We start from the raw sequence: 24970 nt of genomic DNA on the forward strand, positions 1-24970 counted from the left end.
TAATTCTCACTAAATATCGGGCAATTGAACCTAGAAATTTATTTGCATTCACATCCATACTTTTGCCTTCTGGTGTCCCTTCTCTTATTACAGAGGAATTGTGCCCTGGATCTCATTCCTTTACCTTTTCAAAGCCCTGCTTGCTACTGTATTCTCAAGCATTGCCCTCTACTGGCTCCTTCATATTGGTATTTAAATGTGCTCAAGTGTCTCCTACCTTTGAAACAAACACCCTCTTGGGATACCATTTTTTCTGCTAGATTGAGCTCCTTTGCTGGCCTTCACCTCTCTTTCATCACCATATTCCTTGGGAGAGCAGTGTATGTGTCCTTCCACTTATTCTTCCAACAACTGCAGTCTGGCTTTAGTCCACCATTCTGAACACTGTTCTCACTCGGGGCCTGAAGACCTATCTGTTGCTCGTTCTCATGGATATGCTTATTCGCTGAGTAACACTTGACAATATTGACCACTCCCTATTGAAATACTCTCTACTCTTCACATCTGAGACCACTCACTCTTATAGTTTTCTTTCCAGATTTCTTTTAGCTAGTTTTTCCATTTAACACACTCTTTAGTCCTTTGATCAAATGCTGATCCTCCTCAGTGTTGGATGTCCAGAACTTACTTTGTGCTAAATAGACCCACATATTCCTTGGATGATTTTATTACCTTCCATGACGTTAATTACAAGCCCAGACCCAGACCCCATTCCCACTACAGTTCTCTTTAGTATCTTTCCACCTCTTTCCTTCCTTTCCACCTCTTTACTACTGGACTGGACTATTTCCTCTAGGTGGATTGCCACACAAGTTTCTGACTGGTCTGCCTCTCTTAGGTCTTTTCACATTCCTGAAGTTTCCCCCAGGGCAGTGAAAGTGATTCTTTAAAATAAGAAGATGCATGTCCTTTGTAGGGACAAGGATGCAGCTGGAAACCATCATTCTCAGCAAACTATCGCAAGAACAGAAAACCACACACTGCATGTTCTCACTCATAGGTGGGAATTGAACAATGAGATCATTTGGACACAGGAAGGGGAACATCACACACTGGGGCCTGTTGTGGGGTAGGGGGAGGGGGGAGGGGCAGCATTAGGGGATATACCTAATGTAAATGATGAGTTAATGGGTGCAGCACACCAAAATGGCACATGTATACATATGTAAAAAACCTGCACGTTGTGCACATGTACCCTAGAGCATAAAGTATAATAAATAAAATAAAATAAAATAAAATAGGAACATGATCAGGCCATCACTTTAAAGTCTTCAATGACTTCTTAGTGATCCTGGAACATTACTTCTTAAAGAATTTGTATTAAATTCTTTATCATGGTTAATGAAGCATTACAAGGCCTGTTCCATGCCTTTTTAAAATTTTTCTTGATATTTTCCTTTTATCAGCTTAACTTCTTTCAGTCCCTGGAATAAATCTTGCCCTCTGGATTCAGGTCTTTGCATATACTGGTCACACGGTCTGAACAACCTCTATTTCCTTTGCCTGGCTATTGGTCAATTCTCCCTCAGTTGTAACTTAGAATCCCATTCTCTAGGGAGATTTTCCTAGCCCTGGTCTGAGTGGAACATCACCTTGCATTTTCATTACTACTTATTCCAATTTATTGTCATTGCCTATTAAATTATCTTTCTTCCCCAGTAGATTGCAAACACCATCACATTTCCAGTATTCACAGCTGTTCAAAAACAGAATGGATTGTAAAAGGCGTGAAACTCAAACATTAGGTAGGTGGCTGGATTTGATTTTGTAGTTTGGTTGTCTTCTGTCCTGCTTGTCCTCGCCCATGTGTTCCAGCCAAACTATCTGATCTTTCTCAATATGCTTTGTGTTACCCTCCATGATGACTTGGATGAGATCTTTCTCTTTGCCTAAAAAAAGTCTTTCTCTAGTCTATACCTGTGAAAATTGTACATTCTCTTTCAAGGCTCAGTTTCAAAACTCTCTTCTCCATGAAGATATTCCATCACCTGTGAGAAAAGATCTTTCTTTTCTCTGAATTTTCAAAATACTCTGGACTATTTTAAGTACTTACATATAATTTTAAATTGTAGTTATATCTGTATTTCTGTAAAAGGTTACCTAGAAGAGCATCATCTCTCCCTTCTTTCAGTTTCTGTAATACATTGTATCACTTTTATGGAACACATCATACTTTGCCTTATGTCACAGTTAGGCATTTACAGGATATCTCTTCTATAATAGCTTCGAGAGCCTTGCATGTCTGTATGTTCTGCGATACGGTGGTGTAAGAGTGTGTGTGTGTGTGTGTGTGTATAAAAAGGACTGAAAATATCAAATACAATTGTTGAATCAATCAACAAATGAGTTTTTCTTTTTCATCTTCTGTCTGTCTCCACGGGACTTCCTGATTCAAGCCAAAAGTCTTACTCCCTGGCCCCTACTTGTCAATGATAGTTTCTTATTTCCTTTTTGCACTTTGCTTTTGCAGTCTACATTCACATTCCCAATTGTCAAAATCCTTCCTCCTTGGCTCAAACGCTGCTTCTCTGTGAAGGGTGCCTTAGTGCTTCCTGCCAGAAGGGACCTCAGCTGAGGTGCTTGGTCGTTAGTTAGTGGTCCATAGAAATACCACAGAAAAAAATTAAATCATGGAGCAGCATGACCTGAGAAGTAATTTAATAAGGCTATCGAGTGAGACGTGTAGGTGGAATGTGAGCTAGAAAAGAGTGAAGCTTGGGAGATTTACTGCAAGGCTTCCAGGTAGAGGCTAGCACGTGCTTAAACTGGTCTTGTAGCAGCAGGGCTGGAAAAAGCGGACCAGGTACTAAAGCTTTAGGCGAGTGGACTCAATAAGGGTTGGTTTTTCTAATGTTTTCATTAAAGGGACTCTAAGCAAGAGGGGAGAAGACCAGATAGGTCACTAACACCACCATTAGCATAAATAAAGAATACAAGAGGGACATGAGCGGGCGTGCTGGTATTTGAGCAGTCTTTTCTATAGATTCTTATCTGGCAGAGTGTTTCTCTGAATCTGTTTGTGTTTTCTAAGCTCCTACGATGCTTCATCTGTATTCATCTTTTGTGACTTTTTATTTACCACTTGTAATACCACTTTCTGTATTACAAATATACGTAGCTACTGAGGACTAGTTGATTTTTATGGATCCCATAGTGTACAAACCTCTTACATCAGTAAGGGATATAGTAGGACCCTCTACCTCCATCTCGTCTTGATCCTGGAACAGCCCATTGAGGTGGAAAGCACATGGGTTTCTGAGTTAGAGAGATGTGAGTTTGAATTCTGGTTTGGTTGCTTACTAATTGTGTGAACTCAACCAGATTACTTAACTTTCCAGAGTCTTACTTTTGTTTTGTTTTAATCTGCTCAATTAGTATCAACAATAGCAAACTTACAGGGTTATTACGAGAATCAAGTGAAACACCTATGTAGTGCCTAGCACTGAGCCTGGCACCTGGTCAGCATGCCTTCCCTCTTCGAGGACAAACATTGAAGCAGAAATTAGTGACTTGCTTGTTCAGATGAGAAGGGGTTAAACTTCCCTAGACATGAAATAGTTCTCATTGAGGATATATGCCACATATTGTATTAATTGCAGTCCAGAAACATGTGCCTCTGCAAACTACTTTGAAAGTCTTACATTGTGTTGATATTTAGTGCAAAAGGTGTACATAATTAGTGTGCGAATCTCTTTTATAAGATAGATTAGTTGTGTGTGTGTGTATATGTGTGTAATTCATGGTTTATATTTTAAAAGCAAGGCTGTGAGGCAAGAGTACATAGTAAAGAATTATAATTTCAAATACTTGGGAAATCAGTTTTTAACAGTTATTTTAAATTTATAAAAATGCATATTACTTATTTCTTGTTTTATATTTGATATATGATATTTTTTTCTTAGAATTGGGATATCAGCTTTGACCTCTGAAGAGTGAACCATGATTATGGCCTCAAAGTTGAAAGTTGGTTAAAGCCGGCAGACAAGATCCAGGACAAAATCTAAGTCATCTTTCTGATGGCATCTGCTTGGTGAAAGCTAACCTTTTAAAGTGTTAGAGGAATTGGTGTCGCAGGATTTGTGATGATGAGTATTTCAGACCTACCTCTTAGTCTCTTAGAGTACTCTTAACTGTGTTAGTGAATGCTTTCTGAACTCTCATGCTGAAACAGATTCGGAACTAAAACACACAATTACAGGCAAACACACACAGTTCATTCCGTAGTTCTTGATTCGTAGTGTCAAGTATATTGGCTTGAACATAGCAGGTATTTTTAATGTTTGGGCTAATTTTATTTTGTTCCTTTTCTAAGACAAGCCTGTGTTTAGAAACATTTATTTTGGATTTCTATTCAGGTATGTCTGTCTGCTGCCTGGTTCTAGTGAGTCTAAATCACTAGAAGCCAAGGTCCTTAAGGACCTTGGAGACACTGGGCCTATTTCAAGATAGCGATTTGAATCACTGTGACCACGCTGAAGGGCAGTTCGGTCAATTCTGAGTATTCACCACGTGGGAAACATGATACATTTTGTGTAGGAGAAAGGGATGAGGCCTCTTCTGTACTATTTTGAAGAACCAGTAGAGAACTCCTTTTTTTTTTTTTTTTTTTTTTTTGAGACGGAGTCTCACGCTGTTGCCCAGGCTGGAGTGCAGTGGCGCGATCTCGGCTCACTGCAAGCTCCGCCTCCCGGGTTCCCGCCATTCTCCTGCCTCAGCCTTCTGAGTAGCTGGGACTACAGGCGCCCGCCACCGCGCCCGGCTAATTTTTTGTATTTTTTTTAGTAGAGACGGGGTTTCACTGTGGTCTCGATCTCCTGACCTTGTGATCTGCCCGCCTCGGCCTCCCAAAGTGCTGGGATTACAGGCTTGAGCCACCGCGCCCGGCCGAGAACTACTTTTAATACAATCCAAAGTCAATGGAAGGAAGAGTAATCTAACAATTAGACAAAGTTCGAATGCTATGACAGGCCTCAGAAAACATTTGACTTGAGATTTTGTTCATTTGTCAGTAATGTATTATCCAGAGGGTGAACGAAATCTTAACTGGAAGTCGAATGCAGTCAGACCTCTGGATCTGTGTGTTTCACATCTATGGATTCAACCAATCTCAGATAGAAAATATTCCGAAAAACACTCTGTACAAAACATGTACAGACATTTTTCTTGTCATTATTCCCTAAACTGTACAGTATGACAACTGTTTACATGACATTTACATTGTATTAGATATTAGAGATAATCTAGAGGTGACTTAAATTTTACAGAATAATCTGCATATGTTATATGCATATATTATAGGCAAATACTACACCATTTTATATAAGGGTCCGGGCATCCTTGGATTTTGGTATCTGAGGGGGTCCTGGAGTCAACCCCCACTGACACTGAGGGACCAACTGCAAATGAAGAAATCAAAGCAGAGCTGCGGTAAGTGAAGCCCAGTGGGCCTCACCTCAGCCCAGTGGCATCCCCATACATCCTGAGTAAAAAAAACCCTTGGGAATCTGGGGAGCACAGTTGAAAAATTATGGACTCTAGATGATCCCTCAGTTCCCCATCATTAGTTCAAAATTCATCATTCATGCTCCGAATGAAGGAAAACAAATAAACGATTCTCGATTCTATCCTTTCTTCTCCCAAGCCCTCTAATTCAAAGAAAAAGTAAAATTAACAAACTAGATATTCTCCTGACTTTGCCACTTTTTGGGAAAATTATTTCCATCTTTCTGGCATCTGAATTTGAGAAATCGATCATCCTTGACTTGCTTTTCTCTTTTACACTCTATATTCAGTTAACCTTCAAGTTCTCAATTCTTCTTTCAACACCTATCTACTCTCTGTATCTTCTTTCTTTTCTAGACTACTTCAGAAGTTCAGCACATACCGAAATTATTGTCCAGCCCTTTTAATTGGCCTCTTTTTCTTCTTCATTTCATGTGATGAATCGCTACCAGTTTACTTATTCTAAACTGCCCCTCTAAGAGCCTGTTTCTCCCTTGGTTAAAAATCTTCAGTTTTTTCCCACTGCCACTGATGGAGGTTTTCACATATTCCATGGTTGTGAGCCTCTGTGAGCGTCAGCCCAGCTTCAGTACCTCTCTGATGGTTCAAGGACCAGCAACTGGCACTTCCATACCACTTTCCTATTTCACTCTACTTAAAATGGTAGCAAATATTTAGGATCAAAGCAGGGTGGGAAAGTGTTGGCAGTTATGATTCCAAGACTGATTTATATCTGACTTTGTGATCAGCCTGCTGGAACTAGTAAATGTCATTCTACTTTGTTCGAAACACTCCAGTGGTTTCCCAACCCAGGCAGAATAAAAGCCCAAATCTTCAGTGTTCTACAAAGCCTTGTAATGTGAGTCTTTTGTTATTTCTTCTCTCCCTTCTCCCATCACTCATTCTAGTCCAGCTGAATTGATTGTCTTGCTATTCTTTAGACATGCCCAGGACATTCTCACCTCAGAGCCTTTATACTGGCTGTTCCCAAAGACTGGAATGTCCTTTCCCCAGACAGCAACATGACTAACTCCATTTACTCCCTCACTCCATTTAAAACTTCATTCAAATGTCAGCTAATCAGTCAGACCTCCTTTGACCACCTTACTTAAAATAGAAGATCCCCACTTCTGCTCTGGCCTTCCTGCTCCTTGCTCTTCTTTTGCTTTGTTTTCCTCTACATCACTTACACCTTCCAATAGACTAATCCTTCACTTACTTTCTGGCTTATTGTCTGTCTCCCTCAGTTAACTGTAAACTCCATGAGGGCATGAATTTCTGTCTTGCTTACCGGTGTATCCCCAACACACAGAGTAGTGTCTTGCACACAGCAGGACCTGAGTAAACGTATGTTGAATACATGAATAAACAGGATGCAGCGTTCTCTCTTGAGCTCAGCCTCCACGCATCCCACAATCTCACTCACACTTTGCCTTTTGCTGCTCTCTGACGCAAAGCCCATATTCCAGAGATCGTGGCCTATTGTGCCTGTGAACATTCTTCCCAATGCTTGTCCTATGGTTGCACTGTAACCCCCGGCACAAAAGCATCCTTCTGACCTTTCCACATTCTTGGTGATTAGGCTAATTTTCCACTTGTTCCATGAAACCATTCCAAACCTTGCAGCCTACATTATTCTTTTCCTCCTCTCATAGAATATTTTTTCTATACCACCAATTTGACAAATATACTCTTCAGCATGGTGTAATTTATATTCATGTATTCTGGTGTTATTTATACGATGAGTTTTTACTTCAGTTTTCCAATGTTTATATTTTGTTTCTCCAACTTTGGAAGCTCTCTCAGGAGAAGCTGGGTGGCAGAGCTGCTCACAGGCAGAAATTCAGCCCAGTCACCCCCTCCGCCCGGCCACCATGAGGAAATGAGAGGATCAAAGCTTCAGTACACTGGAAGCATAGCTGGCCCAGTTACTTGCCTTGGTACATCAGTTAGGAGTACTCTGCCTTAGGGTACGTGCTAATAGTAGGTGCTCAGAAAGTATTTGTTGGCGGACTGATTGATCTTATGTGATTGTATTTTCCCCAACATTCTCCCTGAAGCCTTGCTAAAGTTTCTGTATCGGTACTAAACTCATTAAAAAGAAAAGAGAAAGAGACACAAATTGATGATTATGAAGTTATGAAGTAGGAATCTGAAACTTCATTTAATGATGAGAGAGACCTAGTTAAAAATATTTATGATTGGTGATTGAGCCATGGGACACATCAAAAACTGCGGAGGCTGTAAATGTGAGAGGGGCTTTCATACATACAGTACTCAGTTTATGGTCATTTTTACTGTCTTTTCATGGAGAAATCTGAGTGAGTGAGAAATAAATTTAAAAATGTTTAGTCATACAGAATTACAATCTGAGAGTTCCAATTATATGTATATATTGCTGCACTGCTTATTTTTAATTTTAACTCCTAATAAGTTGATTTGGAAAAAAGAATTGTACTCATTAAAAAACATCTTGTGTGAATAGAGTTTTGTATTACATACCTCATGTCAACTACGTCAATCAGGTATGTTCAAAGTTTTTTTGAAAAACAGTGTCTAGAGAAGTACTTGAGCATATTAGTTATTCAGTTACTATTTCCAGCACTAAAAAGTCAAATGATATAAGACTGGGCGTGGTGTAATCTCAGCACTTTGGGAGACTGAGACAGTCAGATCACTTGAGCTCCGGAGTTCAAGACCAGCCTGGACAACATGGTGAAATCCCATCTCTATTAAAAATACCAAAAATTCGCTGGGCGTGGTGGCGCATGCCTATAGTCCTAGCTACTTGGGAGGTTGAGGCACGAGAATTACCTAAGCCTAGGAGATGAAGGTTCCAGGGAGCCGAGATCGTACCACTGCACTCCAGTCTGGGTGACAGAGCGAGACTCTGTCTCAAAAAAAAAAAAAAAAAAAAAAAAAAAAAGCCAAATGAGATAAGTAGAACATATGGAACTTCTATTTGCAACTTAATTTTAGTGTACTTTTATTTCTAGCAATAAATCTTATACACAACATTTGTAAACATTAATAGAGGGTTAGCATTTAATTTTAAAGTCAACCTAATTTTGGAAAGGAATTAAAAATTAACAATCAGATACCTTTTTACATAGTATGAAATAGATACTGATACTCTTGCCTCCAGGAAATAGCTGTGATCCTGAAAGCTTTAGATAACTTGAATTTTTGTAAATTGAATCTTATTTTATTACATATCAGATATCAGAAGAACTAATTCTTAAAGGCCTCCTACTATGAATCTTTTGTGTAGCGAATATGCAAGTTGTATTTGTTTATTTTTCAAATTCAGGGAGTTATGGGTTATCTTTGCATATACGTATCTATGTGCATTTAAAAAATAATATTGATGTCCAATTTTTAAAAATTAAAAACAGCCACTTAAGTAGGCTACTTAATTCCTAAGCTTTTTCAGTAGCAGCAATTTAATAATAAAATATAACAACTTAAAAATTAAAGTTTGCTTTCTACTCATATCTCAAATCTTGTAACTGGCAAAATATTTATTAAAAGCAATGTTTGTCATCCCTTCTCTGGTTCTGACACTGTATCATTCTTTGTTTTTGTGACATATGTTTCTCCTTGTAAAGCAGCTGTTACGAAAGTTTAATTCGTTTTTAATTAACGAGAATTAATGTCCTGAAAATTTTGTGAGTTTTCAACCACATCATGAATAGTTCGAGACTGTTGAAATGTGTTGCTCATTCCAAGGTAGGAATGTATGGGGTTTCTCCGAAAGAAAACCGGGTCCTCCTTCCTCATGAAGACTAGGCAAGCTACGTCTATACTATGAGGTAGGTAATATGTTCAAATAGCACAGCTAGTTTCTCTTCTTCATTCTGAAGAAATTCTAGGAACTATGATACAAAATTAGTCAAAAGATGTCACTGAGTCCTAAATTGTAGCAAGTCAAGATAGAGCCCTTCCATAGGAAAAAAATTTCTCAAATTTGAACAATTTTTGTTTTGTCATCAATATTACATGGAAACAAAGCAAATGGATACTATTGAAAAAATAAGAATTTGAAAAACTCAGGTGAAGAAATGAGAGATAGTTCCTTGATCTGTTTCTATCCCAGTGGTAGGCTGAATCATTATGTGCTTTAACTGTTCCATGCCACTGTGCGGCTGTATAAAATGAAGCAAAACCATGAGGTTTCTAGTCTCCTGGAAGTTAAGTGTGGGTTGGAGGCTATCATCATGGTGGGCAGCCTGAAGAATACTTTACATTCATTGGGTTTATGGGCCACACTGCATCCTGTATTTTAGAAGACAGGAAAGGTAGCACGGAGTTTTAGTTGCAGTACGAAAAAGAGCCTGAATAAGATTTACTATGTTTTGTCCTGTTGAGGCAAGTTGAAACATTGCAGAGCTTGAACTGTTATGACTCATTAGATTTGCAGGGATAGAAAAGGAGTTATTATGGTCTACATTATTCTGATGAGGACACCTACGGGTAGGAGTCAGTCTCTGAATGGTATGCAGGTATCAATAAGGATGAAGGGTTAGATAGTAATTTTCCGTGGCTTATAGGAATTTTCACATTTTTGAAAATTTGGCTTCATGATCTGGCATGTTGGTAAATTTTCAAATCTTCTTTGAGGAGGTGGTCTGAACCAAGAAGACAGTTTCAGTTGGTGCTTGAGAGCTACTAAGATGAATTGCTCTAGTCAGTCACCCAACCAAGAAGACTGTACTGGTTTGGGGTGACTCATTCTGTAACATAGCCTCCGTATTCTGAATGTTGATACGGAGCCAGGAAAGAGATGAGTGTTGGAACACACCCAGACCCATTCCTAAACATTCATTTCTGCCATGCCCAGCTGCTTAGCACAGTGGCTTTCAAAATAATAAGTTCTCTGTTAACACTAGTAGAATTGAATTACATCTATCAAATCTTCTATAAATTACAGCTTTATTCCCTGCCTTTTCAGTGTCAGATAAGTAATTTCTACCTAGGGAAGCTCACATATGCTGCCTTATAAGAGGGTATCTTCTGAAATATTTGTTGACAGGTTGTCTACCAAATTTCATTGAAATGATAATTATGGCCATAGCTGTTAATCATTTATTAATATTTGGTCATGAGGGTTGGCTATAAGATTTGTTTTTTGTAAGAAAAGTACTCTAGAAGGAAGCCAAATTTTAGTGAGTTCATTGTACTTTATCAGTCATCATGACATTTATATTTAAGGATAAAAACCTATGTTTACTGGCACATAATCTCTTCTCTGCATGATTTACTATACTCATAATCCAGAATGTGTTTCACCATTGGAAAATTCTGATTATAAAACAGTAATAACTTGTTATTCAATTGTGTGGTTTAGAAGTATCATGCAGGGTAAATGGATCTTCCCATTTTTTATTTAAATTGATGAAGCAAAGTACCATTCGGTAAAGTCTATTTTTAAAAGTATTTATTCAGTTGACAGCCAATCCCAAACTAAAAGAGATGAAAAATAACATGATTACGAACATGACAAATTGCCTGCAGTTTAATGGTATGAGGAAGAAGGCAGTCTTATAACTTTAAGTATGTATGATTAAACCCAAACCTGTGTATAAGTTCTGATGTGGAACAGTGATACCAGATATCTTAATGATTCGCCAGTGGGTTAAATTGGACATTTGAGTAGAATAAAAGTATGTGGATGTAAGGTATTTTGTCTTGTAGTGAAATAACCAGGTTGGTCTAAGTGTTGCAAACCAGGACAAACAATGGGCCAAAAAAACAAGTGCAGACAGAAACAGGAACTGACCTTAGTTTTGCCGCTAGCTATGGCTCTGGGTAAATAACCTGAGGTACTCACTTTCCCACTTGTAAAAGTGGAATCAGATGATCTATGTGTCCCAAACAAGGAAGGAAGGATCTTAGAGATTTGTAGCCTAGGCTTGGTAACAGGAGAAGGTGGAGCCTATATTTACAGTCCATGAGGACCTATGTTGGTGTGATTGAAGGGTGGCAGAGTTTTAAAAAAGAAGACCCAGTTTACATTTTAGGTTGTCAAACATTTGGGCATATCACAGCATCTTAGTATCTTATGTTCCCTGATTTGTAAAATGAGGTCAATAGTCTAGATCTCTAAAATTCCTCTTAGTTCCAAAATTCAAAGAATTATTTTGGATGGAACTTTAGAACAATCGAGAACTATTTTTTTTTTTTTTTTTTTTTACTAAATTATGTTTTCAAAATACATTTTCAGATACATATCCCTTAGGTGTGTTAGATGCTGGAATAATTAAATACTGTTCAAATGCAGGGAAATTATTATAAATAATCTTAGAGCCTAAATTAATTCCCAAATTAATAGATTCAACATGATGAATAGTTCTCTAGCAAAGCATTTTTTAAGAAATAAATCCTAAGTTTAATAATTACCCTTAATTTTCTTTTTTTTCTTTATTATTTTTTTTGATGTAACACACCCTCACCCTGATATTATCATGCTTGCATTGCTTATATGAAACAGGATCAATCTTTCCCAAAAAAGTGCTCACAGAGACATTCACAGAGAAAAACAAATATATTGTTGTTTCAAATAGTTTCAAATAGCAGAAAGGCAGTCACTGGTTTAGGACATCACTTAGTAATGTTTTAGAGAGCCACTCATTTTGGCATGGTTCTGCTAGTAAAACTTAATGTGATTTATGCTTTAATTAACTCAAGATAAATTTTTAGAAAAATTTAGTTCAATCTGTGAGAGAGTAAACATTTTCAAATCTTACAGTTAAGACTTCAATAGTATGAGAGCAAGTTTAGAAAACATTTTTATTAGACAAATTATTTAGACAAATTATACACAGAAAGCTCTGTCACTCATAACTGAGGCCTCCAAAAATGTTTTGTGTGTTTGTATAATAGGCGATACATCAAAATAAGCCTATTTTAAATATTGTACATGGTTAACAGTTTGTTGATAGCTAAAATCACTGCAACATCTGGTATGTCCCTATATAGCTTGTTGTAAAGATTTTTTTGTTTTAAAATCAGAGTTTGTAAATGAGATCATGAATGTTACAAGGGAAAACAAGTTGTGCATGCACTTAGGTACTTGTTACCCTGGAAACAAAATGGTTTTTGCATGATGAGAAATTTTTCTGCCTTACACAGTAGACAATATTTGAAGATTTAGTACAAAACAGTGACAATACAAGATGCTCCCCAGAACAGAATTAGCATCAAAATATAATATATCTTAAGAATATACCTTTTAATTTCTCCTAAAGCAAATCACATAGGTTGATTCCTATATCAGTCCTAGCCACAGAATGAATTAGATTAAAGTAAGTGTATGGCTGCGTAAAAACACAGAATAAGTTCTTGTTTCCTACTTACCACATTTTAATTTAAGGATTACAAACAAAGTTCATCCTACGTTTCTAACAAGTAAGAATGCTACTTTAAAAGGGTTGTGCACAAAGAGGCACTGTTTTTGCTGTCATCCTTCTACATACTTGGCACTAATGTAAAAAATACATAACTCCTCCAAATAGAACTAAATAAAAAAGGGGGTTGAGTTGAGAGCCCATTATGGTTATTATGTTTTCTTCTTTAGGATAATAAATGACAGTAATTTAAGGCCACATCAATAGTTCTTAAGGGCTCCCACCCCTCCCCAAATATCATAATTGTATTGATTGACTTGCTGCTTTGGAAGAGGATTATTAACCTTCAACGATCTATGTTTCAACTCTCCTAGAGCTCTATGTGCTGTTGTGGATGTGGTTCAGCTAATAGCGTTTTTCATTTAGATAATTAATTAAAAGTAAAAGTATCAAGGTTAGCTTTATACACTGCTGAATAACAAATGCGAAACCTATTCAAATGAGTTACATCTAGGAACAAATATTAAATTGCCCTGGATGCTTTAATAACAAAAGTATAAAATATTTTCTGTTGGCAAACAATGCGAGTCAGAATAACATTAAAGCAACCTGCCTTTTCTAACTGAAAAGAACCCCTGCACTATACATAGTTCCTGTATACAATACTTTTGTTTAAACTAAAGCTTTATTAAATGAATTGCAATAGCAATGGCCGCCTTTTTATATATATATACACATTATATAGGTGCATATATATGTATATATATGAAATACTAATTTATTTAACACAATAGAGGCTTCTGCCATATGATAAAGTTTACTGTACATAAGAAAAAACTTTTAATACTGTACAATCACATAAAGGTCATATGCACTGTTGCAGTGCAAGAGTAGTTTTAACTGTAGTCTTGACTGGCATATTAATGGCTTTTTTGTAATCCTACAAAATTGCATTCTCATCTTATGTGGCCTGAATGGTCTTTAAATTGTTTTATAAACACTGCAGGGGTTGCCTTTGGTCCACAGTTAAAGGACACTCAACAGCAGTGGAGCATTGTATGGATGCAGCAGAAGAATGTAAAAAGACTGAAGTTATTGCAATTGTATTTCTAAAAATAGAGAAATGTTACAGAAGAGGCCTTTATGTAAAATTAATCCTGCATATACTTTTAGTATACTCAGTGCACATTTCCTATACTTGATGTACAGTATATGAAAAGCAGACTAATAGGATCCTAGTACACTACCTTCTTGGGGAACAAGTTGAGTAATGAAAAAAAGCGGAGGAAAATGTACAGGAAAGGAGGGGAAAAGAGAGAAAATAATAGAGGAGAGAGGAGAGGGAGAAGGTGGGAGGAAAATACTAGAATTGTTACTAATAATCCTGATCTTTTTTTTAACGTTACATCCATGTTAGTCCCACAATATTACAGTTGCTCCTTGCAAAGGGAGTCCTAAAAAAGAAACAGTGAAGAGATCTGTTTGATGCTCATATGGAGGTGCCTCGGTCTGGATCATTACCCAGATTGAGCCCCAGGGTAGGAGTTGGTTGATAAGGAATAGATGACATTGTTTTTATAGGACTCCTGAAAAAGCCCCCATTAGGTGCCCTGTGCCTAAAAGGGCCAGTTCGGTGCTCAGGCACGTTGCCAAAAGTGAAACCAGAAGCAGCTTTAGCTGACAGTGTGCGGCTAAGAGTCTGGATCTGCTCTGGGATAAAGGTTGTTGTGGTAATATGAGTGTTCCTGAAATCACTGATTTGCTCCAGTGCTTGTCGTGTTGGCAAAGTGTCAATGTCCAGAGGGGTCAAATCAATTGACGAGGTGGAAAACTGTTTATGGGGGCTGTCGTCATCTGTGCACAAGCTATTTACACGTCTATGGAGGTGCTCCAGGTCAATTTCCTTGTCATCCTGGAGATGAAGAAAAAGAAAATAAGGTTCTCATCAGTACTAGCTTTGATGGTTAAAAAAAAAAAAAAAAAAAAAAGTAGTTCAGCAAACATGTAATTAACTGAACTTTGTGGTTTATTCATTTAACAAATATTTATTGAGCACCTAGTATGAGCCAGGCACTGTGCTAGTTTCTGGGGGTTCCAATTCTGAGATAAGGTTATCTATAATAAATATTTTTCTTGCAGTAAAGGTTTTAAAGTGATCATATGCCACATGCAACTACAAAGATATGGAAGCAGTTGATGGGTGATTGCCATTCTATGAAAGACAGGCCCAGGCAAAATTGTACCAATAGAAATTATGGTTTTGGCAACTCTAACCCCACCTCTTCTTTATACATGCTTCCTCCTTTTTCAGGGTGTCTCATTCCAAGTTAAATTTTTGTTCCTTTCAACCACTTACTCCTAACCTTAAGTTTCCATTCTTGAAAGAAAATGATATAGTCAGCTATTTCATACTGAAGTGTTAGTGACTGTTAAAGTGTTATTTCTTGTAAGCCAAGGATATGTGAGATTGTTGAGAGAGAGCAATACTCAACACAAAATAATTTCTAATTGAGGGATTTTATGCACTCAAAGTATCTAGCACCTGAATCAGTGAATATTGTGAAGTCAGTGAGATATTTAGGGACCCCTTCAAGTTAGGGCATGGGAGTGATAGCTTTAGTTTAGGGCCAGCTTTATGCTAACTGACCTCAAAACCAAAGACGCTTTAAGCTATGCTAATGGCGTCTTGGTAAGAAGGCAGTTAATAAACAAAAATATAACTAAAATCTCAGATTTTTGGAATTGAAACCAATTTATAAATTCCTTATAATTTTCACTAAAAGTGAGTATTAAAGATTTGAGAAATAAATATTTCTCAAAATTTGAGAAATAAAACTGGAAGGAAATAAAATTTTCCTTGTTATTAGTCTTATTTATAGCCAAACTCAATAAATTAAATTTATGAGAATTTAAAATATCTATTAATCATAAGAGGAGAAAATATTTTTTCATAGGACCTGGATTAGCTGTCACAAGTTAGAATGGAGTATGTATTTTTTCCATTGTGCTGTTATAGTGCTCCTCAGTGAAAAATATTTTGATGTGCATCACTGTTTTTCCTTCTCCCCCTTCTCATTTCAAAATTCAATAAAAAATATCCATTTATGCAATATTATCACTGAGACTTTAGAGGATTGAGACATATAATTTTGTGGTTCCCACAGCAACTGTAATGTAGTCATCCATCAACAGATATAATAATGCAAAATTTTAATGTCATGTATAGTAATTCAAAATATAAGGAGCTTGGGGAGTCCTTACTTTCCAGATTTTTAAAAATATGAAGTCTCAGCTATAATGTTGCATTAATGTGGTCTTTTGCATTGAATCAATGTCAACAGAGATACCAGAAGCTTATTCCACAAAGAAAATGCTACAATAAGACTTGATTAATTTATAATTCATTCTTCAAATATTTAGAATGTATGCTCATTCACACAGGTAGGAAGCTAAAATTCGTCTTCGCTAAAGCCAAGCTTTTCCTTATAAATGATGCTGATCAATTTTGCATATAAGGTGATAAGAAGGAATCCTTACACTACTTTTGAAATCACCCTGTTTGAAAAAAATACATTAACATGCAACAATTCATATGCAAATGAGAAGTCGTATTTATTGTGCATTAAAGCAGATCCTTTCAGGATTCGCCTCAGGCATCAGTTAGTCAGCCAAGTTCTAGCTATAGAAAGTTTAAAACTTTCTTTGAAGCTATCCATCAAATCAAATCGTTTAGCAAATTCAGATTGGTTTTTGTTTCAATTTGTGAAGCTTTAGTGAATATGACCTCATTAGTTAAAACATTTTCACCTCATTGGTCCAATGGAAATAAGATAAATGAATCAAGATTTAACTTCAGATTTTCTTTAATTTATAAGTCTTATACTTCATGATGAAAACAACAGTCAGGCCACTACAAGAGAGATATGTGTAATTCTGTAATTATTCTTTCAGATAGCGAGATAAAATTTAATATGGCCCTGATGTTAAGCTGGCTCCAGAGTAAAGGAGAAACATTGAAATTTGGATGTTTCCATGATGTGGATTTTGGATTTGATAAGCTTGGGGCCATCGAAGAGCTTCTGTCAATCTACATGAGTAGAGAAGGAGGCAGTCTAGTGGTGAAGAGAAAATTCGGATCATTTTTATTATAGTATTGTATTTTTGGGGGGCTAATCTTAGAGACACAAGGAATTTACTTACAAGTTAAACACCTAAGTGAAATAAAGTGGTAAGTATCTCTGTGAACTGGTCAAAGGAATCATGCATGGCCTTTAAAAATCATTGAATTAAAATCTATTCTGAGATTTGAGAGAATTTCAAAGCCCATTATGGTATATGAAATTCTAAGTCTTTCAAACACTATAGTCTCCTCTTTACTGATCTAGGGATAGCCTAAAATGGAAATTGATATTGATCTTACCAATTTTTATATTTCACAACTTTATTTTTAATTTTCAAAGAAGAAACAAGGACCACCCCCAACCCATTATCCTCCCTGGGTTCGTCCTCCCTGGAAATACAGCCTGCTTGTTGATTTAATTTAGAGCCAAAGCTCTCAATCAAGTACCTCTTTTGATGGAACCCGGGAGCCTTTCCTCTTGTTCCACCACGTCTCCAGCATGGCTATGAAGCAGGAGAGGACAATTCCAGCAGCCAGGATACAAAAGACCCCTGCAAAGCTCTTTATGTCCAGGGCGCCTCCTTTCTGCTTTGTGTCCACTGAGGAGTACAGGTCACACTGGCCATTCTTAGGCCACCATTTGTGCTTCAGGATGTCCATGTCACCATTCTGCTGAAGCTCCAGGATCCTTGGGATAAAGAACATAAGCGTGTGTTATTACAGACATAGTTATTGCCCTTGTTCACAACACATCCATTTATAATCCCACCTCTGTAGGATGGTGGCTGTCAAGGGGAAATGAATATATAGATCTGCTTGTAGATGGAGTGCTAGGAAATGGAAAGTCATCATTGCGTTGATTCTACAGACAGCATTGCACCACAATGCTTTCCTCTCTCTCTTCACCCATCCCGCCCTCCCAGCTTCCTCTCTGCTTTTCTTCCTATTCTTCTTCTTCTGGTTCCATCCTGTAATTCTAAATATTTTCCTCCTAGTTTGCTGCAGTGTGTTTTTACAATCATATTTCAGAGGCACTGTTTTTATACACTTTCAAGTTGCTGCAGTTCTGTGTCCCTTTCCTGCATCCAGAATGATACTCTGGATCTTAATGCTTTTATGAAGAACGTTTTGCTGCTTAGAGCAAGATGCTGGCATAATGTCACCCAGCATATGCTACACACAAAGAAATTCAATTAAGAAGACCTATTATTTAACACAGTGTGAGAGAAAGCCTTGGGACAAGTTTCAAGTTGATAAAATCCATCTCTTTTGGTTTTTCGCACAACTCATCTAGTTTCCTTTTTAATGCCAAAGGGGAAGTAATCTTACCTTGGAAAACAAGAAGAAAGCTGACCAGAGGCTTTCAGAAGTAGTTAAATTCAAATAGGAAAAACCCTCTTCTTTTTCTTCTGCCTCTTCTTTTTCCCCTCCCCAGAGTCTGAGGGTAGCTGCAGACTGCAGCTTTTTAAAGCATGTTTTTCCATACAGGAATTATTCTCAATTCCCAGTGCTTCTTAGGCTCTACCTGAGGCCAGCCTAGCTGTGGCCCTCCTCCAGCTATGCCCTTTTTCACAGGGTAAGGAAGACCAGGCCAAGGCTGTGTGCCTGCTCAGAGTGTGCATCGTCCTCTGGGTTCCCTGGAATTCCCTGGTCAGCTTAGTGCTTCCAGGGCCTGCTAGGCCTCTTCCCAGGGTTGTCCTCCTGGCAGAAGCTCTTACATCCATGGGTGCACCATAGTTCTATAGGGTAGAGTTTGTAGAGAGTGTGGACAGAGCTCAGATGAGTGAGCTCAGGTGCATAAAGCCTTGGGTAGGAGACACTTCAGTGTGCAAGATGGAGCTGCAGGTGGAAAGAGAGGGCCCCAGAGCCCTGTGCTCCTGGGTCAGTGCAGACCTCCTGGCTAGTCACATACAAACCTGAACCTGGCCTCCTAGGGGTTATGAAGGTATATTTGTCCAGATAAAAACATAGAATATATTATATCTAACGGGTTTCAGTTTAATGTGTAATTTTTACATGTCTAGACTTAGGGTATGTGAACCTACATTTGTACTCTTGCCCAAGGTCTTGGATTATTTTGGGTGAGACCGATTAAAACTTAAGAGAGAAGAATGGAGTTTCAGTGACCTTTTTACTTGTTTCATGTCATCCATGTGGCTAGAAGAACAAGCAACATGACAGAGGAAAGAAGATTCTGGGCATTGGAAGTGGGGTCAGTGTTGAATCTGAGTTAAACAAGAGTGAGACCAGCCCTCACGGCTCTGGTGGAGGGTTGGTCTCACGTCCCTGTCATCTCTGCCAGACGTTCCCACAGCCTCAGCTCTGGTGCCCTGTGCCAGCACTCCAGGACTGAGACTGTACTGAAACCTCCCCCGCAACCTGGACCTTTTCTCCTTGCTTCCTATGAAATGTATCTGTCTAGAGTGTTGCTCTAGAAGAGCAACTAATTTGATTAACTGAATTTACCAAAATGATTATAAATATTAATGGGTTATATGTCACCCTTATTTCAGCTTCCATTCCAGAAAAAGCCATTTGCATTTCCAGAATTTCCAAAAGTGCATTTCACAGCAAACCAGTACCTAGAAAGCCTCTGTAAAAAGAAAAAGGGCCTTGTGGTTATTAATTCCAGGAAACACACTCTTGGAAATTTACAAAGATGTCAGCCTATTAAAGACTCTCAGAAGACCAGCAGAAAAGAAAACTTCATGATTTTGTTTAATTCAGCATTTCCCAAACTTATGACTTTCATTCCCCTTCCCTCATTTTGCTCTCCAAGTAACAGGTTTAAGAAATATACATGAGAAACAATCTCTTGATCCAAAGAAGCAACTACTTGTAGAAATTTCCAGCACTGTGTTAGGCAACACACAAAGATGTAATCATGGATCAAAATTACTTTCTTGGCCTATTTAAATGAATATCATTTAAATGATGTTGGCATTGCTAATCGATAAGTATAAAGCTTCAGTTATGCAAGAGGGAAAAGTTCTAGAAAACGACTGTACAACATTGTACCTATAGTTAACAATACTGTATTGTACATTAAAAATTTTGTTAATAGAATAGCACCCATGTTAAGCATTCTTACTGTAATAATAAAAAATAATGGCACATTCCTTAAAGGCTCTAGGTAGTCAGAGCACCATTGAATATGTTGGAGGAAAAATTTAATCATCTTTGAACAAATAATTCTTCTTAAATTTGAGTTTATAAGTACTTGTAGATATAAAAGGCAACCACAGCAACATTTGCTTAATGATAATACAGCTGGGCACAAAATGAGATCCCATTTCCCTGCTCTCCTATTTGCATCACACCATATTGGTCAATAGTTGTGTGATATGGTTTGACTCTCTGTCCCCATACGCATCTCACCTTGTAATAATCTCCACGTGTCAAGTGCAGGACTGGGTGGAGATAATTGAATCATAGGGGTGGTTTCCCTCATGCCGTTCTTGTGATACTGAGTGAGTCTCATGAGATCTGATGGTTTTATAAGGGGCTTTCCCTTTGCTCGGCATTCATTCTCTCTCCTGCTGCCTTGTGAAGAGGTGCCTTTCACCATGACTGTAAGTTTCCTGAGGCCTCCTCAGCCATGGGGAACTGTGAGTCAATTAAACCTCTTTCTTTATAAATTATCCAGTCTTGGGTATTTCTTTCAGTGAGAGAATGAACTAATACACTGTGAAAGTGTAAGAATTTTCTTTCATAGCACTTACCATTATTTATAATTACTTGATTAGTCTGTTCCATTTTCTAAAGTGTGTACTCATCATCCTCCATATTGCCTACTACAGAGCAGGTGCATATTTACTGATGGAATATACTTAACACAGTTTTTGGTACATAAATCCTAAACTCTGATCTCAGATCCTATTCTTTTTTCTTACGACTGATACTGTTTTCTAATTTATTCCATTCCTGTTTTATTCATCTATCCATTTAATAAACAGTTGAAGAATGACTTCATTCCAGACATTTCCTTGGGTACAAAATTTATTCTAAACCACGACTGCACATTCCATCCGAGTGGCTTGAGTGACACTGTGAAGCCATTTTTTTAATGCCCTCAGTTCATGTTCATTCATTCCTTCATTCAGGAACTGATTTACTGCCTGCACTTTCTTCTCAGTGGTATTTGGGGCTCTTGCATTTCACGTATTTACTTTTCTCTCCTTATTCTTTCTAAACCTGGAAAATATTTTGACTTTAGAAATAATTATTGAAGAGTATATATATATATGCATCATATATATGCATCATATATATTTTATATATATTATACCTCACCTATTTCAATTCTAATAGGAATTAAAAGCCTTAAACAAACAAAAAAAAATCATTTAATTGCAGAATTTTTAGGTTCAGCCAGCTGAGCGATAGGAGATCACCGAGGGGAAAGAAGGAAGCACCCTCTCTAGGTGCCTCAAGTATCACTATGCCACAAAAGTCTCTTTGTATGGTTTATTTTATGCTCACAGCAGCACAAGTGGCTGGGGCATTGCAGGGAGATTTCATCTTTGGGGATGTACAGAGCAATTGGACCATATGACCCCTCAGTCACCCCGACAACAGATTCCAGGAATACAGGCTGGCATGGGCTACAAGTGTTGGAAGGGAATGAAAGTGTTTTCTAAGTCCAGAGTTCTGTCATAACATTTTGCTACAAAATGTAGTGCTCCTGGAAATTCCATCAGAACGGTCTCACCATGGCCTCCTTTTTATGATTTAACAAAAACCCAATTTAAAGATTAGGTAAAGCAAGTGTGGTAAAATATAATGCACTGCCTGGAAGGCGAACAGGATTAATTTTTATAATAAACAAAGAGATATGTTCTCTTCAATCTTTCCAAAGCACTGGCCCTTTTAAATTGAACTTGAAAAATCACCTAAAGGAGAATTGTACCTCGTAATTATAAGCAACAATAATGTGTGTGTGTGCGCATGCGCATATGTATGACAATGCAAAAATCCAGTTACAAAATTCTTAATAAATACAAGAAAAACTTTTGAGTTTATGGAATAACAATGTTTGTTTGGTATGCAATTTCCACAAGATGGCAGTCTTTGCTTATAGAGAGCAGAGAGTTACTGTGGTTATAGATTGAAGTGCTGAAGTATAGACTTCTTGGGGCTGTAAATATGTAAACCATTAGAAATAAGTTTAGCTATTAGATTGTGATGAACTAATGGCTAAAATCTCTTTTTGGAGTATAGTCAGAAAAATTCCTGCTGTGTTTACCCCATGATGATGCATAACAACACTTACATTGGAGGATTAGTGTGGTGTGAATTAATGAGACCACACATGACAGTCTCAATGATCAAGATGCATGAAAAGCTCATTGCTTGGCACGTGGAAGGCTACTGCAACTCTAAAGCTAGACTTATTATTGTCATACGTATGACCACTGTTTTTTCTTTGGATCTGTTCCGGCACATACTTCTTAATGGAGAATTATATGCCCATATGATCAATGAATGATTCACTGACAAGGACATCTCATTTCCTTTTTTTCATCCAAAATATTAAAACATATGTGATATCATTGAACAGAAATTTTAGAAGTCCAAAAAACTTAATTGCAATTTGAAAATGGCTGATAGATCAATCCTGCACCCACTGAATTCTTTATTGGTATAAATGAGCAAATTTCAGGGGAAGGGAGTAGGGGAATCAAAAGATCCTTCTTTCATATTAAAATTAAAGAAATCCAACAGGTTTAGGCATTCATCTTGAAAAGCCTTTTACTTACTTTGAAGATAATAGCCTCATTTGTGTTTGAGACTCACACTAATTTTTGATCCCTTACCATTTTTAATCACTACTCTAGGAAATGATTTTCAAATTAATTTATTTGTTACAAAACAGGTTGCTGAAAGTTGGATGCAAACTTCTATTCCCACATAGGTGACTTTGATTTTGTCCTTAAATACCATAGCTGCCAGTAAGTTCCTCTCAAACTTTTCTGGAATCATGGCCCATATGTGAATTCCTACTGAACCCAATTTAAAAAGTTACTGGTTATTGGTTATCTAAGAAAAATGACACCTGCCTTTTTAGTTATTTCTACTAGGAAATTAGAATGGAAAGGGTTGCAGACATTATTTCTTCCCCGTCTGTTTCTCCTCCCCCATTTTATAGATGAAGACACTAAGTAATCTAGCTTAATGATTCCCTAGATTTTTCACATTGAACACACAATGTCACGGCTGTAGAGTTTAAATGACTTTTTAAGTTGCTCACACAGATAGTAAACAGTTAAGTTGGGCTTAGAACTCAGGTCTGCCTTCCAGCACATTTCTCTCCATTATCTTACGCAGCTTCTAATATGTAAGTATGCAGAGAAAAGCTATCTTCTTTAGTTTCAGAGATTTCTTAGACCCTGAGTAAAGCTCTCATCAATATGTTTCCTCTAAACCAAACAATATAATTATAGTGTGATTGCAAATTTATTCATGCTACAATTTGGGAATGCAAAGAAAATGTAGCTTTTCTCTATAACTTAATTGATCTTCCTCAGGAGGACAGTGCCTACTGAGCAGTGGGAAAAAAACTAAATTTAGCCCAATAAGATTTAAAATTTAATCTCATCTAATAATTTAACATGTCTCTAGCTTTAGCTCAATCTACTTGAGAGAATTACTCAATTCTTCCCATTTCTTCTCTTTTCCCTCACTCTTTTTCAACATGGCATCAGGATTTATGGAGGACAGCATTATATCCCTGAAATTGGGGATTTAGAGGAAAGGTCTCCTGCAGGTCCTTGACATTGCTTTGACAGCTCTCCTTTGAGGTGGGATGGGCTTGGGTTCAGTTTTAGAGATTAATAGGTGACTGCTCCTAAAGTCAGCAGAGGCTATAGGTGCTAAAAGTTGGCTAATGGAGGCCTTATGGGCTCCTCCCTGCTGACCCAGGCTCCTTTGGTTTGTTGGGGTGCTCTACATCCTTCTGAGCTTCTGCCATTTTCTTTATCCAGTCCCTGATGAATCTGTAGCCCTCCAGATGGTATTATGACCTCACCTTGTTATTCACTGTGGAGGGGCCCAAGGCAGGTGCATATGCTCTAACTCAGTGTGGGAGGCACAGGAAAGAAAAGGAGGCCTGGGAATGATGATTGAACCTGTGCTTTTTCCTGACCCTGCTGCTCTGGCATTCTTAATAATTTGAGGTGTTCTCTGTTGTTAAAGAGCCTGGTGTGCCCTGGGAACTCCCCCAGAGACCCTAATGGGAAGAGAAGCATTAGGTCTTCTACCCTTGTTGTGCCTTTCAATCTATCTAATGCCTTCTTCTTGCCTTTCTCTTCTCCTGACCTCTGTTAGAATCCTCTGGCCAGAAGATGTAAGGCTTCCTTTCCTCTCCTGAATATTCTTCTTACATCCTAGGTCTTCAAGCTTCTTGTCCTGTCATAGTGAAAGATAATTCTAGCTATGTAATGACAGAAACTCTATGATATGAGACCTTGTAGGTATTTCTTTAATTTGGAAGTATTGAGGCAACTTGGAGGTAGAAATTCGTGAGGATAAAATAACCATTTTAATATTTCAAAAATATTTTATCAGTACATATTTATGAATTTTATGTAACCAAAATTAAAAAGATATTTAGGAGAGAGTCCCATTACTCAATACTGTTTAATGTCAGTTATCACTGAGAAAGAAATTTTGAAATTTCTGAAAAAATAATTATTTTTTTCACACACTGAATAGATCTATTTTGGCTCAGAATATCTGCATTATTAAATTCATTTTCTGGGTTTTCACAACATTTTCCTCTCCATGGTTACTGAGGAAGTATTAATAATAGCATGCAGATGATTTTCAGAAACACTTTAGCTCGATAGGTTTTTCATTCCTTCATCAATTTTTTCATCCTAGCTTTGGAAAATGTAGGTAAACTTGCATCGAAGCAAAATCACTTCTCAAAGATTAAGATTTAAACAATCAAGCATAATGGCACTTTGATTGGCATATCTAATATTACAATTTGCATATCAGA

The 24970-nt window shown here is 37.5% G+C and overlaps 1 protein-coding gene across 3 annotated transcripts in view; it reads right to left on the reverse strand.

Annotated features, from left to right (window-relative positions):
* The window catches only part of LOC105479619 (glutamate ionotropic receptor delta type subunit 2), a 1566744-nt gene that overhangs the window by 27055 nt on the left and 1514719 nt on the right, over positions 1-24970 (reverse strand). For 2 of the 3 annotated variants that reach the window (XM_024792196.2, XM_011737665.3), the window contains exon 15: positions 17416-17656. In XM_024792196.2, coding sequence (XP_024647964.1) covers positions 17416-17656 — 241 coding nt within the window. Of the gene's footprint in view, positions 1-12027; positions 14761-17415; positions 17657-24970 lie in introns of those variants that run through there. The other variant, XM_011737663.3, reaches the window with a different exon arrangement.

Source organism: Macaca nemestrina, chromosome 3 (genome assembly GCF_043159975.1).
Source record: "Macaca nemestrina isolate mMacNem1 chromosome 3, mMacNem.hap1, whole genome shotgun sequence".
NCBI classification, from domain to species: Eukaryota; Metazoa; Chordata; class Mammalia; order Primates; family Cercopithecidae; genus Macaca; species Macaca nemestrina.